We start from the raw sequence: 20,541 nt of genomic DNA on the forward strand, positions 1-20,541 counted from the left end.
TGGGCCTGGAAGGGCCGGCTGCGGACTGTACCACCTCAGCATGGGCAGCAGCAAGCTGGGATGGGTGGGGTGCAGACCACGGCAGGTGCAAAGGCAGACTGGCAGTGGTGGGGGCTGCAATGCCGTCATCTTGAGCAAGGTCAGCACCTTCCTTTTCCATCGACACACTGCCACTCCCCCAGGGCAGAGCCTCAGCATCCGGAGCAATCGGCTGTGTCATATATGTAACCACAATGTAACACCACTGTATTACTGTATACACTGACCACAAGGGGTGAACTTGTGGGAGACACTTCTTACCTGATCACTCAGGTATAAAAAGGGAGGTCCCACGCAGGGTCACTACTTTTGGAGTCCTGTGAATAAGGAGTTAAGGTCAGAGTGATCTTGTCCCCATAATGTGCCTCGTGTGGTTTCATACTGTAGAGTAAGGACTTTACATTATTGACGAGAAACGGGAATTCATGACCCACGAGAATGGCCACCGGTAGCACAGAGAAACGGTACTGTTTTGGGGAAGACTGGGACGATTTTGTCGAGAGGCTTCAGCAAAGCTTCGTTACGAAAGATTGGCTGGGGGATGCAGAGGCCGACAAGCGAAGGGCTCACCTCTTGACCAGCTGCGGACCTAAGCCTTACGCGCTCATGAAGGACTTACTAGCACCTGAAAAGCCAGCGGACAAAGCCTTTGAAGAACTTAGCAAATTGATTGGGGAGCACCTCAAACCGACGAGTAGCATACACATGGCCCGACACAGATTTTACACCCACTGACATCGTGAAGGACAGAGCATCGTAGCGGACCTCCGGCATTTGGCCAGCCTCTGTAAGTTCAAAGACGCCTGCAGAGGGGGAGATGCTAAGGGACTTCTTTATCGAGGGCATCAGTCATGCGGGAATTTTCCACAAATTAATTGAGACCAAGGATATGACCTTGGAAGCGGCCGTGTTGATGGCTCAAACTTTCATTGCGGGGGAGGAAGAGACAAAAATAATATACGCGCACAATTCTGCCTCTAAGGTGGCGATGGATCAGGGAGTCAACATCATTAATGTGACTCAGAGCCCCGCAGGCAGGCAGGGGCAGTCTGAAGCAATAGACCCCAGAGCAGGACTTCAGCAGAGACAATGGCAGGCTGAACGGACATTCACGCCATCACAGTGGACAATGCCATTGACACCCACCAATAGGGTACTTAAGAGCAGTCAAAGGGACAGTCAGCGTGGAATGCCTGCCCACAGCCCTTTTGTTCCCAACAATGGAAACTTTGACTCATGTTGGAGGTGTGGGGGAAAACACTCAGCTAGATCTTGCAGATTTCAACAGTTTGTCTGCAGGAAGTGCAATCTCAGTGGCCAATTAGCTCGAATGTGCAGGAAGCCTGCAACCAGACTAATATATGAGGCGGATGGACCAGAAGAGGGTTCTTTGAGGCAGGATGATCTTTGGGGCAAATCGATGGATGCCGATGTGCAGCGGGTCCATGTGGCGAATATTCACAGTTCATACACCAAAACGCCACCAATGATGAGGGTTTTATTAAACGGCATCACTGTACGCATGGAGCTGGACAATGGGGCCAGCCATTCACTCATGGGCGTTCAGCAATTTGAGAAGCTATGGCGATTTAAAGCCAGTAGACCCAAATTAGCACGTGTTGACACACAATTACGGACTTACACGAAATAAATAATTCCGGTGCTAGGCAGTGCAATGTTGGCTGTCACACACAATGGGTTAGTGAATCGGCTACCGCTTTGGATTGTCCGGGGCAATGGTCCCGCACTGTTGGGGAGGAGCTGGTTAGCCGAGATGAACTGGAAATGGGGGGATGTTCACGCAATGTCATCTGTGGAGCGAAATTCGTGCTAACAAGTCCTACAACAATTCGATTCACTATTCCAACCTGGCGTCGGAACTTTCAAAGGCACTAAAGTAGTGACACACATCACCCCGGACGCCAGGCCAGTGCACCACAAAGCCAGAGCGGTGCAGTTTGTGATGCGGGAAAAGATCGAGAGCAAACTGGACCGGCTGTTGAAAGAGGGCATCATCTTGCCTGTCGAATTCAGCAACTGGGCGAGCCTCTTCGTTCCCGTACTAAAAGCGGATGGCTCTGTCAGGATCTGTGGCGACTACAAGGCCACCATCAATCGGGGTGTCCCTACAAGATCAATATCCGCTCCCGAGAGCGGAGGACCTTTTCGCCACGCTGGCAGGCGGCAAGCTGTTCACCAAGTTGGACATCACTTCAGCCTATATGATCCAGGAACTGGCCGACGAATCTAAACTACTGACCACCATCACCACACACAAGGGACTGTTCGTTTATAACAGGTGCCCGTTTGGCATTCGATCAGCGGCCACGATTTTTCAATGAAACATGGAAAGCCTGCTTAAATCCACTCCTGGAACAATCGTATTCCAGGACGACATCCTCATCACAGGTCGAGATACCGAGGAACATCTCTACAACCTGGAGGAAGTGCTACGCCGACTGGACTGGGTAGGCCTGTGACTCAAAAAGTCTAAATGTTTGTTCTTTGCTCCTGAGGTTGAGTTTCTGGGCAGGAGAATTGTTGCAGATGGGATTCGGGCCACCGATTCCAAAACAGAGGTGATTCGACGAGCACCTAGGCCCTGCAACACATCAGAGTTGCGTTCATTCCTGGGACTGTTGAACTATTTCGGGAACTTTCTTCCGAACTTGAGCACGTTGTTGGAGCCGCTACACGTGCTCCAGCGTAAGGTTTGCGATTGGTTTTGGGGAGACTGTCAGGTACAGGCTTTTGATCGGGCCCGAAACCTACTTTGTTCAAACAAGTTGTTGACCCTGTACGACCCCTGTAAAAGCTTGATTCTGACATGTGATGCATCGTCCTATGCGGTTGGGTGCGTGTTGCAGCAGGGCAATGCTGAGGGTCAACTACAACCTGTGGCTTATGCCTCCAGGTCGCTCTCAAGCAGAACGGGGATATGGGATGGTCGAGAAGGAAACGCTTGCATGTGTCGACGGTGTAAAAAAAATGCATCAGTACCTATTTGGTAGGAAGTTTGAATTACAGATGGACCACAAGCCATTAACATCCCTGTTGTCAGACAGCAAGGCTGTCAATGCCAACGCATCAGCTCACATACAGTGATGGGTTCTCACGCTGGCTGCTTCTAACAACTCTATCCAGCATCGGCCCGGCACTGTAAATTGCGCCGACGCGCTCAGCAGGCTTCCACTGGCCACCACTGAGGGGGCAGCGGAGCAAAGCGCCAAGATGGTCATGGCTGTCGATGCCTTTGACAGTGCAGGCTCCCCATCATCGCCCGCTAGATCAAAATCTGGACAAACAAACAGAGATCCCCTCCTATCCCTGATTAAGAAATATGTCCTGACTGGGATTGGGCGACCGCACACGGAGCATGCCCTGAGGAGGTCAAACCGTTCCACAGACGGATGGATGAGCTCTCCATCCAAGCCGACTGCCTACTATGGGGCAGCCGGGTAGTTATGCCCCAGAAGAGCAGGGAGGCCTTCATCAGGGAACTCCACAGCGAGCACCCAAGCATTGTGCTGATGAAGACCATTGGTGGCCTGGAATTGATTCAGTACCTGGAACACTGTGTTCGCAGGTGCACGATGTGTGCCCAGCTGGGTAATGCCTCCAGGGAGGCCTCGCTCAGCCCGTGGCCCTGGCCCACCAGTCCATGGTCACGCATTCATGTTGACTACGCGGGCCCGTTCATGGGCAAGATGTTCCTTATTGTGGTAAATGCGTACTCGAAATGGATCGAGTGCATCATTCTGAATTCATGCACGTCATCCACCACCGTGGAAAGCCTACATGCGATCTTTGCAACCCATGGCTTGCCGGACATCCTGGTTAGTGATAATGGCACATGTTTCACAAGCTACGAATTCCGAGAGTTTATGTCGGGCAATGGCATCAACCACGTCAGGACTGCGCCATTCAAGCCAGCCTCCAATGGCCAGGCGGAATGTGCGGTCCGAATCATTAAGCAAGGTATGCTCAGGATTCAAGGGCCCTCCCTACAATGCCGACTTTCGCGCCTCCTGCTGGCCTATAGATCCCGACCGTACTCGCTCACGGGGGTCCCACCCGCAGAGCTACTAATGAAACGGACACTCAAAACTCGGTCGTCCCTCATTTACCCAGTCCTGACCGACATAGTTGAGGGCAAGCGCAAGTCACAAAACGAGTATCATGACCGTAATGCGAGGGGGAGATGTATAGAAATAAATGATCCTGTATTCGTCTTCAATCACGCCATGGGGCCCATATGGGTTGAGGGCACTGTAATTGACAAAGAGGGGAATAGGGTCATCGTGGTAAAGCTGAACAATGGTCAAATATGCCGTAAGCATCTGGACCAAGTCAAAAAAAGGTTCAGCATCGACACGGAGGTACCTGAAGAAGACCATGAGATGGAGCTCACCACACCGCCAGTGAACGAGCAACAAGAGCAATCAGAAGAATGCACAGTCCCTGCGGTTAGCCCGGACAGGCCAGAATCACTACAAGTGACAGACACTCACGTCAGTGTCCAACAACCAGAGCCCCAACTGCGGCGCTCCACGAGGGAGCGCAGACCACCTGAAAGACTAAACCAATGATTCCAATAAGACTTTGTGGGGGGAGGTGATGTCATGTATGTAACCACAATGTAACCACCAATGTATTACTGTATACACTCAACCCAGATGCATACCTTGACCACAAGGGGTGAACTTATGGGAGACACTCCTTAGCTGATCACTCAGGTATAAAAAGGGAGGTCCCACGCAGGGTCACTGCTTTTGGAGTCCTGTGAATAAAGAGTCAAGGTCACAGAGTGACTTGTCCCCAGAATGTGCCTCGTTGTGGTTTCATACTGGAGCACAGATTGCTGGCCTGCTTTGGCACTGTGAGTTCCCCGTTGGATTGTGGGGAATCCAGAGAGGATGGCGGCAGTCAGTGTTTGCGTGGCATCAATCTGAGTGTACATGAGAGCAGACTGAGTTTGCAACGCAGCAGACTGAGAATTAATGTCACCAATCAGTGACTGCATCATATCATGAAGGCCTTGCATTGCTTCGGCCTGTGGTGTAATAGCTGCTGCCACGTCAGCCATGGCATGCGGCATCACCTCTGGGTCCTCACGGTTGCTCATCGACTCCAACATCCTTTAGTACTTGCCAAGGATGGGCTCGATGGAATGCTCAGAGGCACGGGCAATGCTGGAGGTGGCCTCCCCCAACCTCGGTCGCCATAGCCTCCAAATCAGGTCCACACCTGAGCCACACTCAGCAGGACTCAGGCGCCAACTCACCCTCCAGTGAGCTGGCTCCCGAGCTTCCCTTCGCGCAGAGCATTGCTGGAGGCCTCTGTGCCCAGGAACCTGAGGCTCGTCAAACACAAGGAAGATCAGCTCATCCACCAAGGTGGTGTCCCCACCATCTGCAGCAGGTGGATTCTGCCAGACTGGTGCAGAACTGTCCTCCCCTTCCTCCTCGTGTCTCCCGTCGTTGGAGGTGGATGCCTCACAGACAGGCTGTTGCACTTCTGGCTCATTATCTCTCAGCCCAAAGCAACAGAAATGTGGTTAGCAGCAGGGGAGGGGGTAGGAAGGGAAGAAGGAGGTGACATAGGACATTTATATGTAAAGTGGGAAAGGCATGTGGTTACAGGGGTAAATGATCTTGTATAAGAGGGAAAGGGCATGAACATACCGTCACTGTCCCCAGGGGGCTCGGCTTCCCCAACCGCTACCGCACCCACTTGTGTGCCCATGAGGTCGGATACTCGCTCTTCCACCTCCGTGAGGACGTGGAGCTCAGGCTCCTCTCCTCCAGTCTGCATTTGTTCGCGCCTGTTGTGAACGAGTTTCACCTGCAATAACAAACAGAAGGTGTGAGTAAGTGTACAGCTAATCATCTGCCACATGTGCCTTGACAGTTGAATAGCTGCTACTGTATGGAAGTGTGCAGATGTACATTTGATTCTCAGTAGCTGTGCAGGGTGGCTGTGTGAACGGAGGGATTAGGGGCTACCAGCTAAGATTAAGAGTAAGGCTAAAGTTTTCCAAATGCATATAAAGAGTGAAAATGGAGTAAGAGGGGTGGGGCTGAGTAGGGACCAGGAAGGAGAGCTACACATGGAGGCCCAGGGTATGGCTGCTGAACTGAGCGGAACTTTGCAGCTCTCTTCAGCACTGAGGAGCATGGGCTGGTACACATAGTGAAGGAGCAGGTACTGCACAGACTGTACATTGAGAGAGACAGTGAGGTTCACATTATGGCATCGTAAGGTTAAGAGAAAGGGTACTCACCCTGACGACCCGAGTGACATCGTTCAACTTCTTGTAACAATGTGTCACAGTGCTGGGCACCGTGCTCCTTGCAGACATGTGCTGTGCCACCTCCCTCCACAAACGCCTGAAAACTCTAGACAGTGGCCTCCTGCCACTCTCAGCCTGTATGATATCCCTTAGCCGTTCCACAGTCTCCATCAAAGCCTCCAGGGCTGCGTTGGAAAAGCGGTGGGCACGCTGGCGACCTCCAGCCTCAGCCATGTTGCCGCTCTGACCAGACTGCGATGGTGAAACTGCGTCTGCACAGATTAATCTTACCTCCCCTTTAAGGAGTAGCTGGAACCGGAATGTCTGACGACCATCGTCTCATCCACATTTGCTCGGGGAATTTATCGCAACGATTTTAGACTTCACCGCCCTAACAGAATTGTGCAACGACTGATTTACCGATCAATTTTCCTCTTACAGCGCTGAAACCAAATTTCGCGGTAGATGGCGTTAACTTTCACAAGGCGCTACACTTACCGACCAGCCTGGATTACTGCCTCAAAATGGGAGATACCAAATTTCTAGCCCAATGTCTTTGTAGCATCTTCTCCAGCTTTCAGAGACGGTCCCTCATGAGACTCATCAGCAAACTGCCCCTTGGCCACCAAGTATCTGCCCTAATCTTATGGCCATGGTGTTGGTAGGGCTGGTCCAGTTCAGCTTCTGGTCAATGACGGCCTCCCAAGTTGTATGTAGTAATGAGTCAAGAGCACGTACTGTAAGTATCCAGTGAAGTGAACCAAGACTTGTGCTACAAGTACCCAGTTAAAGGAGAATTAGTACAGTGCCTCACACTGTCCCACTTTAACCCAATAGTCATTATGGTACATGAAAAAGCTGTAATAGCTCAAGCTTTGCAAGTTGAAGTGGCAGAAATGTTGCCATGGTTTAGGGATGCAAACCCTGTGTGTGCCACTGCTTTCAGTCCTGCCACTCAGAGCAAACCATAGATTTGATCCATAAGTGCTACCTACCCTTCCCTCTTCGATATCTATAACACACTGGCTTCGCACTTCCAATCTGGGCTGGCCTCGGGCCTCATTTCAGTGAGCTATCACCACCTGTCATGCCTCCACAGGCAGATCAGCCATTTCAGTCAATGAATGTCTCACTTTTAAATTAATAAATAAGTTACTCAGGTAAGTCCCAGAGAAGAGGAGGAGAGGACAGCAGATGAGCGGGCGGGATGGGGTGAGAGGGGAACGGGGGAGGTGAGTGGCAATCTCTGCTTGTCAGCAGCCCTCGGGAGTGCTGTGGAACCGGGAGAAAGAAACAAACAAACAAACGGAAGGAAAAAAGAAAGACTTGCATTTATATAGCACCTTTCACGACTACTGGTTGTCCCAAAGCACTTTACAGCCAATGAAATACTTTTGAAGTGTAGTCACAGTTGTAATGTAGGGAGCACCAATCCCTGCTCTGCCTGGCTCCACATCAACCTTATAAAAATGACCTACCTTTTTGGCGGCAGCAGTTTGCGAGGCAAACGCCAACAGGAATCCACACAGGAGACTTCAAGGGCTCAGCAATAACTTGATCCAACAGTTTGAACAATATCTCCACATTACAGAGCAACTATTACAGAGTCCAAGGTACTGCCTGGCTAAACATTCCACTGACATTACAGAGCAGGGTGTTTGCTGACATTTTTAGAAATTAATGATGAGGATTTACAGCGGACATAAAGGTTACACTTTCATTTGTGTTAAAAAAAGAGAACTGTAAACCTCATTTTGGAAAGGTTTGCAATTCTTTGGCCAGTTCAGCAATTTTCCACTTAAAAACACGCATTATGTATTTTGACACCACTCAACTTTCTCTGTTGAAGGAAAAGTGAATCTATGAGAAAAGCCTTGTTCGGTTGCTTACAAAAATACAAAGGGGGTGAAAAGAGACATGAGTGGGGATGCAAAGCAGGCGGAATCACTTTTGCTGCCTGTTATACGACACGCCCGATAGTCGATTCTATTGAAGTCACGGAGCTGTATATAGGGCGGGACGTCTGACAGGCGGCCAATGTCATACTGCCTGGCTTGCGTCCCGTCCATGTCCAATTTCACCCCCAATGTTTATAAAGTGAGGAAATAAAGTTCCAGAGGAGAGAGGGGAAGCACACATACCAGAGCTCTTCAGATTATTGAACGTGTAGGACCATCTCACTGCATTGACTCCATTTTTTAAAAATTAAATGATTCTATGAATGAGTAACCATTTTTTTGTATATCAATGAAATGGGACTTGGACACAGAAGTAATTTTAAAAATTGTTTTAGTTAGCACGTCTTCAATTTTTTTTTAAATATTAGTTTGCATGGTAAAGAGAAACCAATTTGTGTAAGTTGTAGCACTCTCGCCTCTGAGTCAGAAAGTTGTGGGTTAAAGCCCCACTCCAAAGACTTGAGCACATAAATCTAGGCTGACACCCCAGTGCAGTACTGAGGGAATGCTTTACTGTCGGAGGCGCTGTCTTTCGGATGAGACATTAAATCGATGCCCTGTTTGCTCTCTCAAAAGATCCCGTGGCACTATTTTCAAAGAAGACCAGGGAAGTTATACCCGATGCCCTGGACAATATTTATCCCTCAATCAACATCATTAAAACAGATTATCTGCTGATTATCACATTGCTGTTTGTGGGAGCTTGTTGTGCACCTTTTGCTGTCATGTTTTCTACTTTACAACAGTGACTACACTGCAAAAAATACATAATTGGATGTAAAGTGATTAATTGTGTGAAATCACAAAGCCTGCTGAAGGTATAACTTTGGGAGGAAGCATCACTGCAAGGTTCCAGAGGAGAGAGCGGAAGCGCACATACCAGAGCTCTTCAGATTATTGAACGTGTAGGGCCATCTCACTGCACTGACTCCAAAAGAACGGTCTTTGACTGAACAGGCACATTATCTATCACAGCACTCAAGGCTGTCCAAATAATACTGATGCATGAATGGCAGAAAATTCCAAAGACATTGGACTGGCTCCATCCCTGAGCTGCACAGGGAAGAAATGTTAGTTATGGATATTCAGAGTCAAAAATGTCACCACAGAGCCGATCTGACCTGCCAACTCTGCCCAACTAATGTACATTTGAAGTCAAGCACACAAATTTTCTTTTGAATGTCTCCTGATTTTCATCCTTTGGATTTTCCAGCATCATTTTTTAACAGTACCTGCTCTGACCCTTTAAATTCATTTCCGCCTTTAACTTAGCACTAAGCTAACAGTACAGAAGGAGACCATTCGGCCCTCTGTTCCTCTGCCAGCTCTTTGCAAGCTGTCCAATTTAGTCCCACACCCCAACTTTTTCCACATAACCCTGCAAATTAGTCCTCTTCAAGTACATGTCCAATTGCCTTTTAGAAGTTTCTGTCAGGTTATGCGTTCCAGATCATAATAAACCTCTGAAAAAGTTTCTCCTCATTTCCCCTCTAATTCTTTTGCAGACTATTTTAAATCTATGACCTCTGGTTACCGACCCACTTACCAATTTCTCCCTGCTTGCTCTATCAAAACCCATCACAATTTTGAATACTTCGATTAGGTCTCGCCTTAACCTTCTCTGTTCTAAGGAGTTTGAATCCCTTCAATCCCATTACCACCCCTGTCACAGTACCAAAATGGCTCTCATCAAAGTCACAAATTACATCCTTTGTAACTGTGACAAAGGTAAACTATCCCTCCTCGTCCTTTTTGACCTGTCTGTAGCCTTTGACACTGTTGACCACTCCATCCTCCTCCAATGACTCTCCACTATCGTCCAGCTGGGTGGGACTGCACTCGTTTGCTGCCATTCTTATCTATCTAATCGTAGCCAGAAAATCTTCTGCAATGGCTTCTCTTCCCACTCCCGCATCATTACCTCTTGTGTTGTCCCGAGGACCTATCCTGGAACCCCTTCTTTTTCTCATCTATATGCTGCCCCTTGACGACATCATCCGAAAAAACGGCATCAGTTTCCACATGTAAGCTGATGACACCCAGTTCTACCTCACCACCACTTCTCTCGGCCCCTCCATGGTATCTAAATTGTCAGACTGATTATCCAACATCCAGTACTGGATGAGCAGAAATGTTCTCTAATTAAATATTGGAAAGACCAAAGCCATTTCCTTTGGTCCCTGCCACAAACTCTGTTCCCTAGCCACCGATTCCATCCCTCTCCCTAGCATCTGTCTGAGGTTGAACCAGACTGTTCGCAACCTTAGTGTCATATTGGACCCTGAAATGAGCTTCCAACCACTTATCCGCGGCTTAACTAAAACTGCCTATTTCCACCTCCATAACATTGCCCGTCTCCGCCCCTGCCTCGGTTCATCTGCTGCTGAAACCCTCATTCGTGCCTTTGTTACCTCGAGGCTTGACTCCTCCAGCGCACTCCTGGCTGGTCTCCCGCATTCAACCTTACTTAAACATGAGGTCATCCAAATCCTGGTTGCCTGTGTCCTAACTCGCTCCAAGTCCAGTTCACCCGTCACCCCTGTGCTCGTTGATCTACATTGGCTCCTGGTTAAGCAATGCCTCGATTTCAAAATTCCTATCTGTTATGTATGTAAAAACTCGATCGACTGAATACTGTAAACTAACACAGGTACAAACCTGGCTCTGCTTTATTAGGGCCCAAAGTGATTACATTACATGATGGCTTGCCTTTTATACCTGGGCCACACATGTGCATACAGCCCAATGACCAGTGGCGCCACCTGATGGCTAGTAACCCCAAGCATACATACAAATATCTTAAAAGGGGATATTGTCATGTAACAGTCTTTTTACAAATTGAGACGGTCCGGGGCTTTCCGCTCCCGAGTTGATCGTCTCAGTTCAACTCCAGCCTTGAATGAGTCTGTTATGATTGGGGGCTGGGTAGCCGATCTGATGGGAGTGGCAATGACCATATCAGGGATTGAAAGTCCAGATTCATTGATGACAGCGGAGTCCTCTAATGACAGAGTAGGTTGGTTGGTCACTGATTGTGTTCCTCAGATTGTTCCGGTTCATCCGTGTGCCGCAGCTTTATCTGATCAACATGTTTCCTGCATGTTTGCCCATTCTTGAGCTTGACGATAAACACTCTGTTACCCTCCTTGGTCATAACAGTACCGGCAATCCACTTGGGACCTTGACCATAATTTAGTTCATTCACAGTATCATTAACAGAAATGTTGTGTGACACAGCAGCGCAATCATGATACCACTGCTGACTTTGACGTCTGTATTCAACATGATCGTTCAAATCAGGGTGGACAAGAGAGAGCCTGGTCTTGAGACCTCTCATCAATAGCCAGCGTGTGGGATCTTGTCCTGTAACTAAGCAATATGCATGACAAGCAAATCTGCAAAGAACCTTGAGTTACACGTTTCATACTCTGCTTGATGGTTTGGACAGCACGCTCTGCTTGACCATTAGATGCGGGTTTGAATGGTGCTGACCTCACATGTTTGATACCATTGAGTTTCATGAACTGTTGAAACTCCAGACTAGTGAAGCAAGGTCCATTGTCGCTTACAACGATGTCGGGCATGAGTGGCAAACATGACACGAAGGCTCTCAATGGTAGCTGTGGATGTACTGGATGACATGATTATATACTCTATCCACTTGGAATATGCATCCACCACAACTAAAAACATTTTTCCCAGGAAGGGCCCTGCAAATTCGATGTGGATCCTGGACCATGATTTAGATGGCCACGACCACAGACTCAGCGGTGATTCCGCTGGTGCTTTACTGAGCTGCATGCAAGTGTTGCACTGATGCACACATGATTCCAGATCAGAGTCAATTCTAGGCCACCATACATGAGACCTGGCAATGGCTTTCATCATGACAATACCAGGATGAGTGCTATGTAGATCGTGTACAAATTTCTCTCTGCCTTTCTTAGGCATAACACGATTGTCTCACAGTAAACAATCTGACTGAATGGATAGTTCGTCTTTGCGACGGTTGTAAGGTTTTGTCTCATCACCCATTTTCTTGGGTATGGCAGACCAATCACCACTAAGAACACAACGTTTCACAACCGATAATATCAGGATCTGGCTGGTCCTGGTTTTAACTTGTTGAGCCGTGACAGGGGTTCCTTCACCTTCAAAAGCATCCATAACTAACAGTAGGTCTGCAGGTTGTGGCATCTCCACCGCCAGTGTGGGCAACGGCAGACGGCTCAGTGCATCGGCACAATTCTTGGTGCCAGGTCTATGGCGAATGACATAATCAAAGGCAGATCATGTCAGCGCCCACCTCTGGATGCGGTATTGATACCTTTGTTTTCCAAAAACAATTAAATGAGTGGCTGTGATCTGTTTCCAGTTCAAACCGAAGACCAAACAGGTACTGATGCATCTTTTTAACCCCATAAACACAGGCTAATGCTTCTTTTTCTACCATGTTGTGGGCTCTTTCCGCCTTTGACAAACTTTTAGAAGCATACGCAACAGGTTGTAGTTTACCCGACTCATTTGCTAGTTGGAGCACGCAGCCAACTCCATATGATGAAGCATCACAGGCCAATATTAGATGCTTACACGGATCATAATGTACCAGCAGCTTGTTAGAGCAAAGCAGATTAGTAGCTTTCTCAAAAGCTCTTTCTTGAGACGCACTCCAAACCCAGTTGTCGCCTTTTCTTAGCAGCATGTGCAGTGGCTCTAATGAAGTGCTCAATCTAGGTAGCAAATTACCGAAGTAGTTGAGTAGACCAAGGAACGAAAGCAGCTCCGTCACATTCTGAGGCTTGGGTGCAATTTTGATGGCCTTGGTTTTCGAGTCCGTAGGTCTGATGCCGTCAGCAGCAATTTTCCTCCCCAGGAATTCAACTTTCGGTGCCATGAAGACGCACTTTGAACGTTTCAGTCTGAGTCCCACTTTGTCCAGACGATGTAAAACCTCTTCCAGGTATTGTTCAGATGTTCGGCGGTGTCACGACCTGTGACCAGGATGTCATCTTGGAACACGACGGTTCTAGGGATGGACTTCAGTAGGCTCTCCATGGTCCTCTGAAATATGTCTGCAGCCGAGTGAATTCCGAAAGGACACCTGTTGTAGATAAACAGTTCTTTATGAGTGTTGATGCACGGAAGTTTCTTCAACGTCTCGACCAACTCCTGTGTCATGTAGGCCAACGTCAGATCCAGTTTAGTGAACGACTTCCCCCCGGCTAGCGTTGCAAACAGGTCACCAGCCTTCGGTAACGGGTATTGATCCTGTTTCGAAACTTGGTTGATCGTAACCTTGTAGTCTCCACAAATCCTGACAGTGCCATCACTCTTCAACACAGGAACAATGGGACTGGCCCATTCATTAAGTTCGATCGGTGATATGACCCCTTCATGTTAGAATCTGTCCAGTTAGATTTCGACCTTCTTCCTCACCATGTACGGAACCACCCGAGCTTTATGATGGACGGGTCTTTCATCCGAGTCCATGTGGATCTGTACCTTGCCTCCTATGAAATTGCCGATGCCTGTTTCAAACAGCGAGGAGAACTTGCTCAGCTCGAGCACATAGACTATCATCCTCCGACGACAACGCTTTGATATCGTTCCAATTAAATTTGATTTTTTCTAGCCAATTCCTGCCGAACAGCGTTGGACCATTGTCTGGAACAATCCATAATGGTAAATCGTGAACTGCACCATCATACGACACCTTGCCTACTGCACTGTCAATCACCGTTATGAGTTCTTTAGTGTACATACGCAACTTGGCATTGACTGGACTCAGCTTAGGCCTCGCTGCCTTAGTATCCCACAGCTTGTTAAATGTCCTCTGGCTCATTTTTGATTGACTCGCACCCGTGTCCAATTCCATCGGTACCGGCACACCGTTAAGTTTTACATCAATCATTATTGGTTGGCTCTTTGTTAAGAACGAATACAGTCCATACACTTCCTCCTCTGGTATCTCGGATTGCATATCCGGAACCACGCTATACTGGTCATCATCCTCCATGTGGTGTGTCGCATCACGCTTGCTCGGTGAAATCGGATTCATTCTCGTTGGCGGACTTTGGGCAGCCACAGGTTTTGCATACGCAGTCGAATATGCCCTGCCATATGCAGCTCTGCCAAACGACGATACAATCTTGTTTACAGTACTTGCCGAGTTCCAATTTAAATATCTGCATTAAGTTTTTGTCCATCGTCATGCATGCCTGCGCAATCGTGGGGCCTTGCTCAAATCCAGCGTCTCCGCCGCCAGTAGCTTATGCAGGATCACCTTGTGGTTGATGTTGATTACAATGAAGCCCCTCAGCATGTCTCCCAATGCGTTTGAATTTACACGGTCCAGCTAGGAGTCTTAGGTCGGCAACGAATTCCGACACATCCTGGCCCTCAGAACGAACATGCGTGTAGAATCGCTATCGTGAGATGATGATGCCTTCTTCTGGTTTGAGATGGTCACGTACCAGAGCACACAATTCCTCATAGTTCTTGTCTGTTGGACTTGCAGGCGAGAGAAGATTCTTTAGGAGCCCATAGATTTTCGGACCGCAAACCTCGAGGAAGACCGCTCTGCGCCTAACTGCGTCAGTGGGTTCCTCCATTTTGTTGGCCACGAAGTACTGGTCCAGAAAAACTACAAAATCTGCCCAGTCCTCTCCCTCTATGAATCTCTCCAAAATTCCAATTGTGCTCATTTTTGCATGCGAAGGTTCTTAAGTTACCTCGTTGCCAAATGTTATATATGTAATAACTCGATAGACTGAATACTGTAAACTAACACAGGTACAAACCTGGCTCTGCTTTATTAGGGCCCAAAGTGATTACATTACATGATGGCTTGCTTTTATACCTGGGCCGCATACGTGCATACAGCCCAATGACCTCCGACAGTGGCGCCACTTGGTGGCTAGTAACCCCAAGCATACATACATGACACTATCCTTGTTTAGAAATCCCTCCATGGCCTCGCCTCTCCATATCTCTGTAATCTCCTTCATCCTCACAAACCCCCGAGATATCTGCGTTCCTCAAATTCTGCCCTCTTGAGCATCCCTGATTATAATCGCACAACCATTGGTGGTTGTGCCATCAGCTGCATACGCCCTAAGCTCTGGCACTCCTTCCCTAATCTCTCCGCCTCTCTTTCCTCCTTTAAGACGCTCCTTAAAACCTACCTCATTTTGGTCATCTGCTGTAATATCTTCCTATGTGGCTCGGTATCAAATTTTTGTCTTACAACACTCCTGTGACGTGCTTTGGGATGTTTTACTACATTAAAGGCGCTATATAAATACAAGTTGTTATTATTGAAGAATCCCAGCTTCTCCAATCACTCCACATAACTGAAGTCCCTCATCCCTTGTCATCATCATAGGCGGTCCCTCGAACGAGGATGACTTGCTTCCACAGCAGTTCACAGATGTTACAATGAAGGACCCGATATTCCAGTCATGAACGCCATTTGAAGGGGTGGAAGATGCCTGTGCGTGGAATTTTTTTAATGTGTAGTGGCCTTTGCACATCAACCACCACACAGGCTTGACAGAGCTAGGCCTTTATCCAGTGGCAAGGGTTAACCAGGATGACTGGAAACCAGCTCTGCTGCACGGGCTAGTGCGCACACATATCACAGTGTGGGCTGGCCTGTGCTATCCCTGGGCCCTGGGCTCTTCTGGGCCCCGTACCCTCATTTGCCGCACCTCTGCCACGATCTCGCACCGCTCCTCCGCCACAAACATTCTCCATACCTCTGCCACAATCTCGCTCCACTCCTCCAAAACAAAACACTCGCCGCACCTTCACCATGATCTTCCACCGCACCTCCGCACCAAACATCCGCCACGATAACCACCGAACCTCAGCCACGATCTCTCAATGCTCCTCTGCCTCGATCACTTGCCGCATCTCTGTCACAATCTTCCCGCTCCTCTGCTTTACCAGGGCCCCGCCGATGCTCCTGCCCACACTCCAAACAATGACCTGGGTCCTGATGGACTACCTTGTCGCCTACCTTGAAGCCGTCGCACACTTGGAGCAGCTCGCGCTAGATGTTGTAGTGGTATGCTCCAGCTCTTATACTTCCCGACCTGTGGAGCTGTTCTCTTGTATCCCTTGTATCATCCTGGTAAACCTCCTCTGTACTCTCTCCAAGGCCTTGACATTCTTCATAAAGTGTGATGCCCAGAATTGGACACCCATTTTATAGGGGTGTGTTTAATGTCCAGTGGTGATGATGCACTGATCTGTCTCATTTTCCACCATTGCCATTTCACTTATTATGCCATCAATCACACCTGGAGTCCAGCATTGTCATGCACTAAGTTAAAGGCAGAAGTGAATTTAAAGTGCCAAATCAAGTACTAACACAAGTCTTGTAAAATTAGTTATTCCTGAACTGTTTTCCTTAGTTTTTTTATTGCATCGACGCTAGTACTTCCTAGCTTTCTGCCTTCGGTGGTGGGACTCACATTTTTACCCTTCTCCACTCTAAAGGTGCTACAATTGGTTTCTATTGCAAATAATCCCTAATTTTGGAGGAGGAAGAGGAGGAGGAACAGGACTTACTAATGAAGCACCAACAGGAGGTGTATGGCACCCACTTGCTGGTACCCCACAACTCAAGAATATACAGAAGAGCAGTGCTTGTGGAGGCTGCCAATGAGTTATTCATATGCTGCAATCCAGCCTGGTCCAGCTCAGGCACTGCACTGCCAACCGCTCCACTGAGAGTTACATAGAATTGCAAAGAAATTACAGCACAGAAACAGGCCATTTGGCCCAATAGATCTATGCCAGTGTTAATGATCCACACGAGCCTCCTCCCACCCTACTTCATCTAACCCTACCAGTATATCCTATTCCTTCCTCACTAATGTTAATCTAGCTTCCCCGTAAATGCATCTATGCTATTCGCCTCAAATACTCCTTCGGTTGTAAGTTCCACATTCTAACCACTCTGAGTAAAGAAGTTTCTCCTTAATTCCTTATTGGACTTAATAGTGACTATCTTATTCTTATGACCCCTAGTTTAGGATGCCCCCACAAGCGGAAGCATTTTCTCCATACGGACACTACTCTATACGGACACCACTTTCTTGAATTTTTATGCTGTGGTTTTATTCCAGGCAATGTTTGCGGACTTCATTAGCATTAGTCAATCAGTTGTACACATCTGCCTTAAGCAAGAACATGACGTATTAGCTAGAGCAAGCCAGGTCATTATCTTCCCCATGGACAACTGGTGCCATCATGATAAGGTACTGCAATTTTACAAGTGGTAGGATTGTTAAAAGTTCCAGGAGTTGTACATTGCACCCTTCATCAATCCCGCCATGAACATCAACAGGAAATGATTCCACTCATTCAACATCCAGCTCGTCTGTTACTGCAGCGCCACATTGTGCAAGAAAAGGTTCACTTTTTGGACAACTGCCACAATGCCTTCATTTTAAGGCAGTCTACTGTCCCCACACCCTAGCAACCAGAAAGACAAATGTCCAGGTGAGTTCTGGGACTAAGGCTACCCCCTATAGCTTGCACTTTTGCAGGGCATCAGGACTGAGCTCTGATACAATGAGATCTGCTCTGCTACCAAAGATATTATAGAGCAAACTGTTGGAACTTTTGAAGGCATGATTCAGGTATCTGGATCAGTCTGGGGTGTTCTCCCAATAGGCTTTCAGTGGTGGTGTGTTGGATCCTGCAGAACTTTGTCTTACAAAGAGATCTCACCACAGAGACCTAGGCAGAGGAAGGTTCACAATGGTAGCAGGACAGAAAACCAGCAAGAGCAGAAGTGCATGCAGAGCACTGTAGACTGCAAAAGATATTTGTTAGAATCTGATCTGGGAGAGCTTCTCTTGACTACATCTGCTCACTGGATGAACAGTCCAGTCTGCATCTTCCAACTTGCCAGCACAAAGGCCATCATCTGCAGACAATTTTCTGTGTGCACCAACTCACACAGTTCCCATTCATGTTACCTCATGCCGTGCCAAAAACAATGTCTGTACATAGATTAAATTCAGTGCAACTTTGACTTCCTTCAAAATCCATGCTTTGTGCATTCCTTCCACTGTGCTTCCCTTTAGTGCAGATATGATGGGTCATCTCTTAAACCTAGTTTTGTTAGATGATACCTGAATGGTGGATCATCATCATCATCATCGGCAATCCCTCGAAGCGAGGATGACTTGCTTCCACGCCAAAAAAGGATGAGTGCATAGGTGTTTCAATGAAGGACCTGATATTCCAGGTCCTGAACTACATCCTGAAGGGTGAAAGATGCCTGTGTGTGGATTTTTTTAATGTGTGGTGGCCGTTGTACACCAGCCACCAAATGGGCTTGACAGAGCTAGGTCTGGTTCAGTGGCAAGGGTTATCCAAGATGACTGGAGACCTACTCTGTTGCACAGACATAGTGCGCACACATATTGCAGTGTGGGCTGACCCATGCTGCCCCCGGGCTCCTGGCCCCAAACTCATGCCTCTCCTGGGTCCCAATCACATCCCTCCACAGTCTCTCGCCGCTCCTGCTGTGTCTGCCTATGCTCCAATTACCGACCTAGACCTTGATAACATCACTCTTCGCTGCCGTCGCCCTCCTGCACCAGCTCGCGCTGCTCCCTGAAGTGGCCTCCACGCTGCTCCCGGACCGCCGCACCTCCGCTCCTTTTATGGCCCCGACCTGCTGCTGGTGTTCTCACGCAGGTTGGGGCCTCCACACTGCTCCCGGGCCGTCGCTCCTCCGCTCTTTTTATGGCCCCGACCTGCCGCTGGTGTGCTCACGCAGGTCGGGGCCTTCACGCTGCATGGCGCAACATGTGAGATGATTGGCAGCTGCATTCCTCTACGAGTCTTTTGGAACTGAGCTAGGCTTCGTTTTATGGCAGCTAGGCCCTAAGATGGACCTAAAACCAAGTTGTATCTCTTGTGCTGTCACTTGCCTTATGACCTCCCTACCATTGACTCCATCTCTTGTCTGCCTCATCAGGAACTCCAATGTTTGCTCCTCACATTGAGACAGAGGTTTGAAGCCACTTGTAGCCAATTTCTTTCTTGTAATTTCTAGAACACAATAAATTAAAACTGCCCCCTGGTTGCGATGTGATACAGTCAAACTCAGGTAGAGTAGCTTGGGTGTGATGGTGGCTGCATTCAAAAAAACTACTATATTCCATGTGAGGCACATGGAGTTAATACACTGAGATCATTCTCAAGATGTGGGTGTTGCTGGCAAGGCCACCATTTATTGCCCATCACTAGCTGCCCGGAGTGATGAGGATGCTCCCACAATGTTGTTAGGTAGGGAGATAGTGGTTTGATGCAACGGAGTGGTTTGCTAGGTCACTTCAGAGGGCAGTTAAAAATCAACCATGCTAGTTTGAGACTGCCTTGCTTAGGATGGTGGAGGTAGGACTAGCTGTCCCGGACACCCCCTTCCGTTGTGCTTGGGCACTGTATATGGATAGCTATCTCCTCTCCATTCCAAACAGGGCCTCCTACCTCACTTTATTTGGTCCAGCACCACTTCCATTTATGCCTCCAAAAACTTGGGGGGGTATGGGCGGGGGTAGGAGCGCTCTGGATGCTGCAGCAGGCTCTTCAGACATTGTGCCATGATTCGCAATCCTGCGTACCCACAAGTAAACACACCTGCTGATGCCATTTCCCCCCTTCCCCTCCCCTCCCAAATCCCCCGTCCCAGCACATGGTGACTTCCCAATCAAAGATTGGGACTAGCGCCAGGAGACCACCTTGATTATGTAAGTGAAGCTAACCCCAGAGGATTTGCTAAGGGCCATTCCTGGTTTAAGTTGGGTGGCTGAAGTCCCACCCTCTACGCTTCCAGCAGCCAATCCACCAAGAGGAATGTCTGATGGAAGCAAATCTGTACACACCCGCCATGTATACACGTCCAGTCATTGCTTAATGCAGAAACTCCCTGCACAAAGTCAAAAGCCAAATTCAACAAATTTATTGGCGCTACAGTGGAGGTAGCGTTAGTGACTTTTACCCTGGCACTTTCTCTTTGGGTTTCTTTATGGAGTGTATCCTACCACCTAAATTAGTGCTCCTTCTAAGTGCGACCCTAATAGGAGCAGGAAGTGAAGTGCCTGGAAGCAAACAGTAGGAATAAACAGGTCCTTTTCAGAATGGCAGGCAGTGACTAGTGGGGTACTGCAAGGTTCACTGCTGGGACCCCAGCTATATACAATATACATTAATGATTTGGACAAAGGA

The 20,541-nt window shown here is 48.3% G+C and overlaps 1 protein-coding gene and 1 long non-coding RNA gene across 2 annotated transcripts in view; both read right to left on the bottom strand.

The window, feature by feature from the left end:
* Positions 1 to 20,541, bottom strand: part of LOC139232941 (uncharacterized) — a 251,097-nt gene that overhangs the window by 145,998 nt on the left and 84,558 nt on the right. The window lies entirely within an intron of this gene.
* Positions 1 to 20,541, bottom strand: part of LOC139233049 (uncharacterized) — a 95,702-nt gene that overhangs the window by 11,928 nt on the left and 63,233 nt on the right. The window contains exons 2-3 of the mRNA XM_070863569.1: positions 5,724 to 5,883; positions 5,324 to 5,568 (exon numbers count right to left, since the gene is read on the bottom strand). Of these exons, the coding sequence (XP_070719670.1) occupies positions 5,324 to 5,568; positions 5,724 to 5,883 (405 nt within the window). The remainder of the gene's footprint in view (positions 1 to 5,323; positions 5,569 to 5,723; positions 5,884 to 20,541) is intronic.

The sequence above is a fragment of the Pristiophorus japonicus genome, chromosome 20, assembly GCF_044704955.1.
Source record: "Pristiophorus japonicus isolate sPriJap1 chromosome 20, sPriJap1.hap1, whole genome shotgun sequence".
In the NCBI taxonomy this organism is placed as follows: domain Eukaryota; kingdom Metazoa; phylum Chordata; class Chondrichthyes; family Pristiophoridae; genus Pristiophorus; species Pristiophorus japonicus.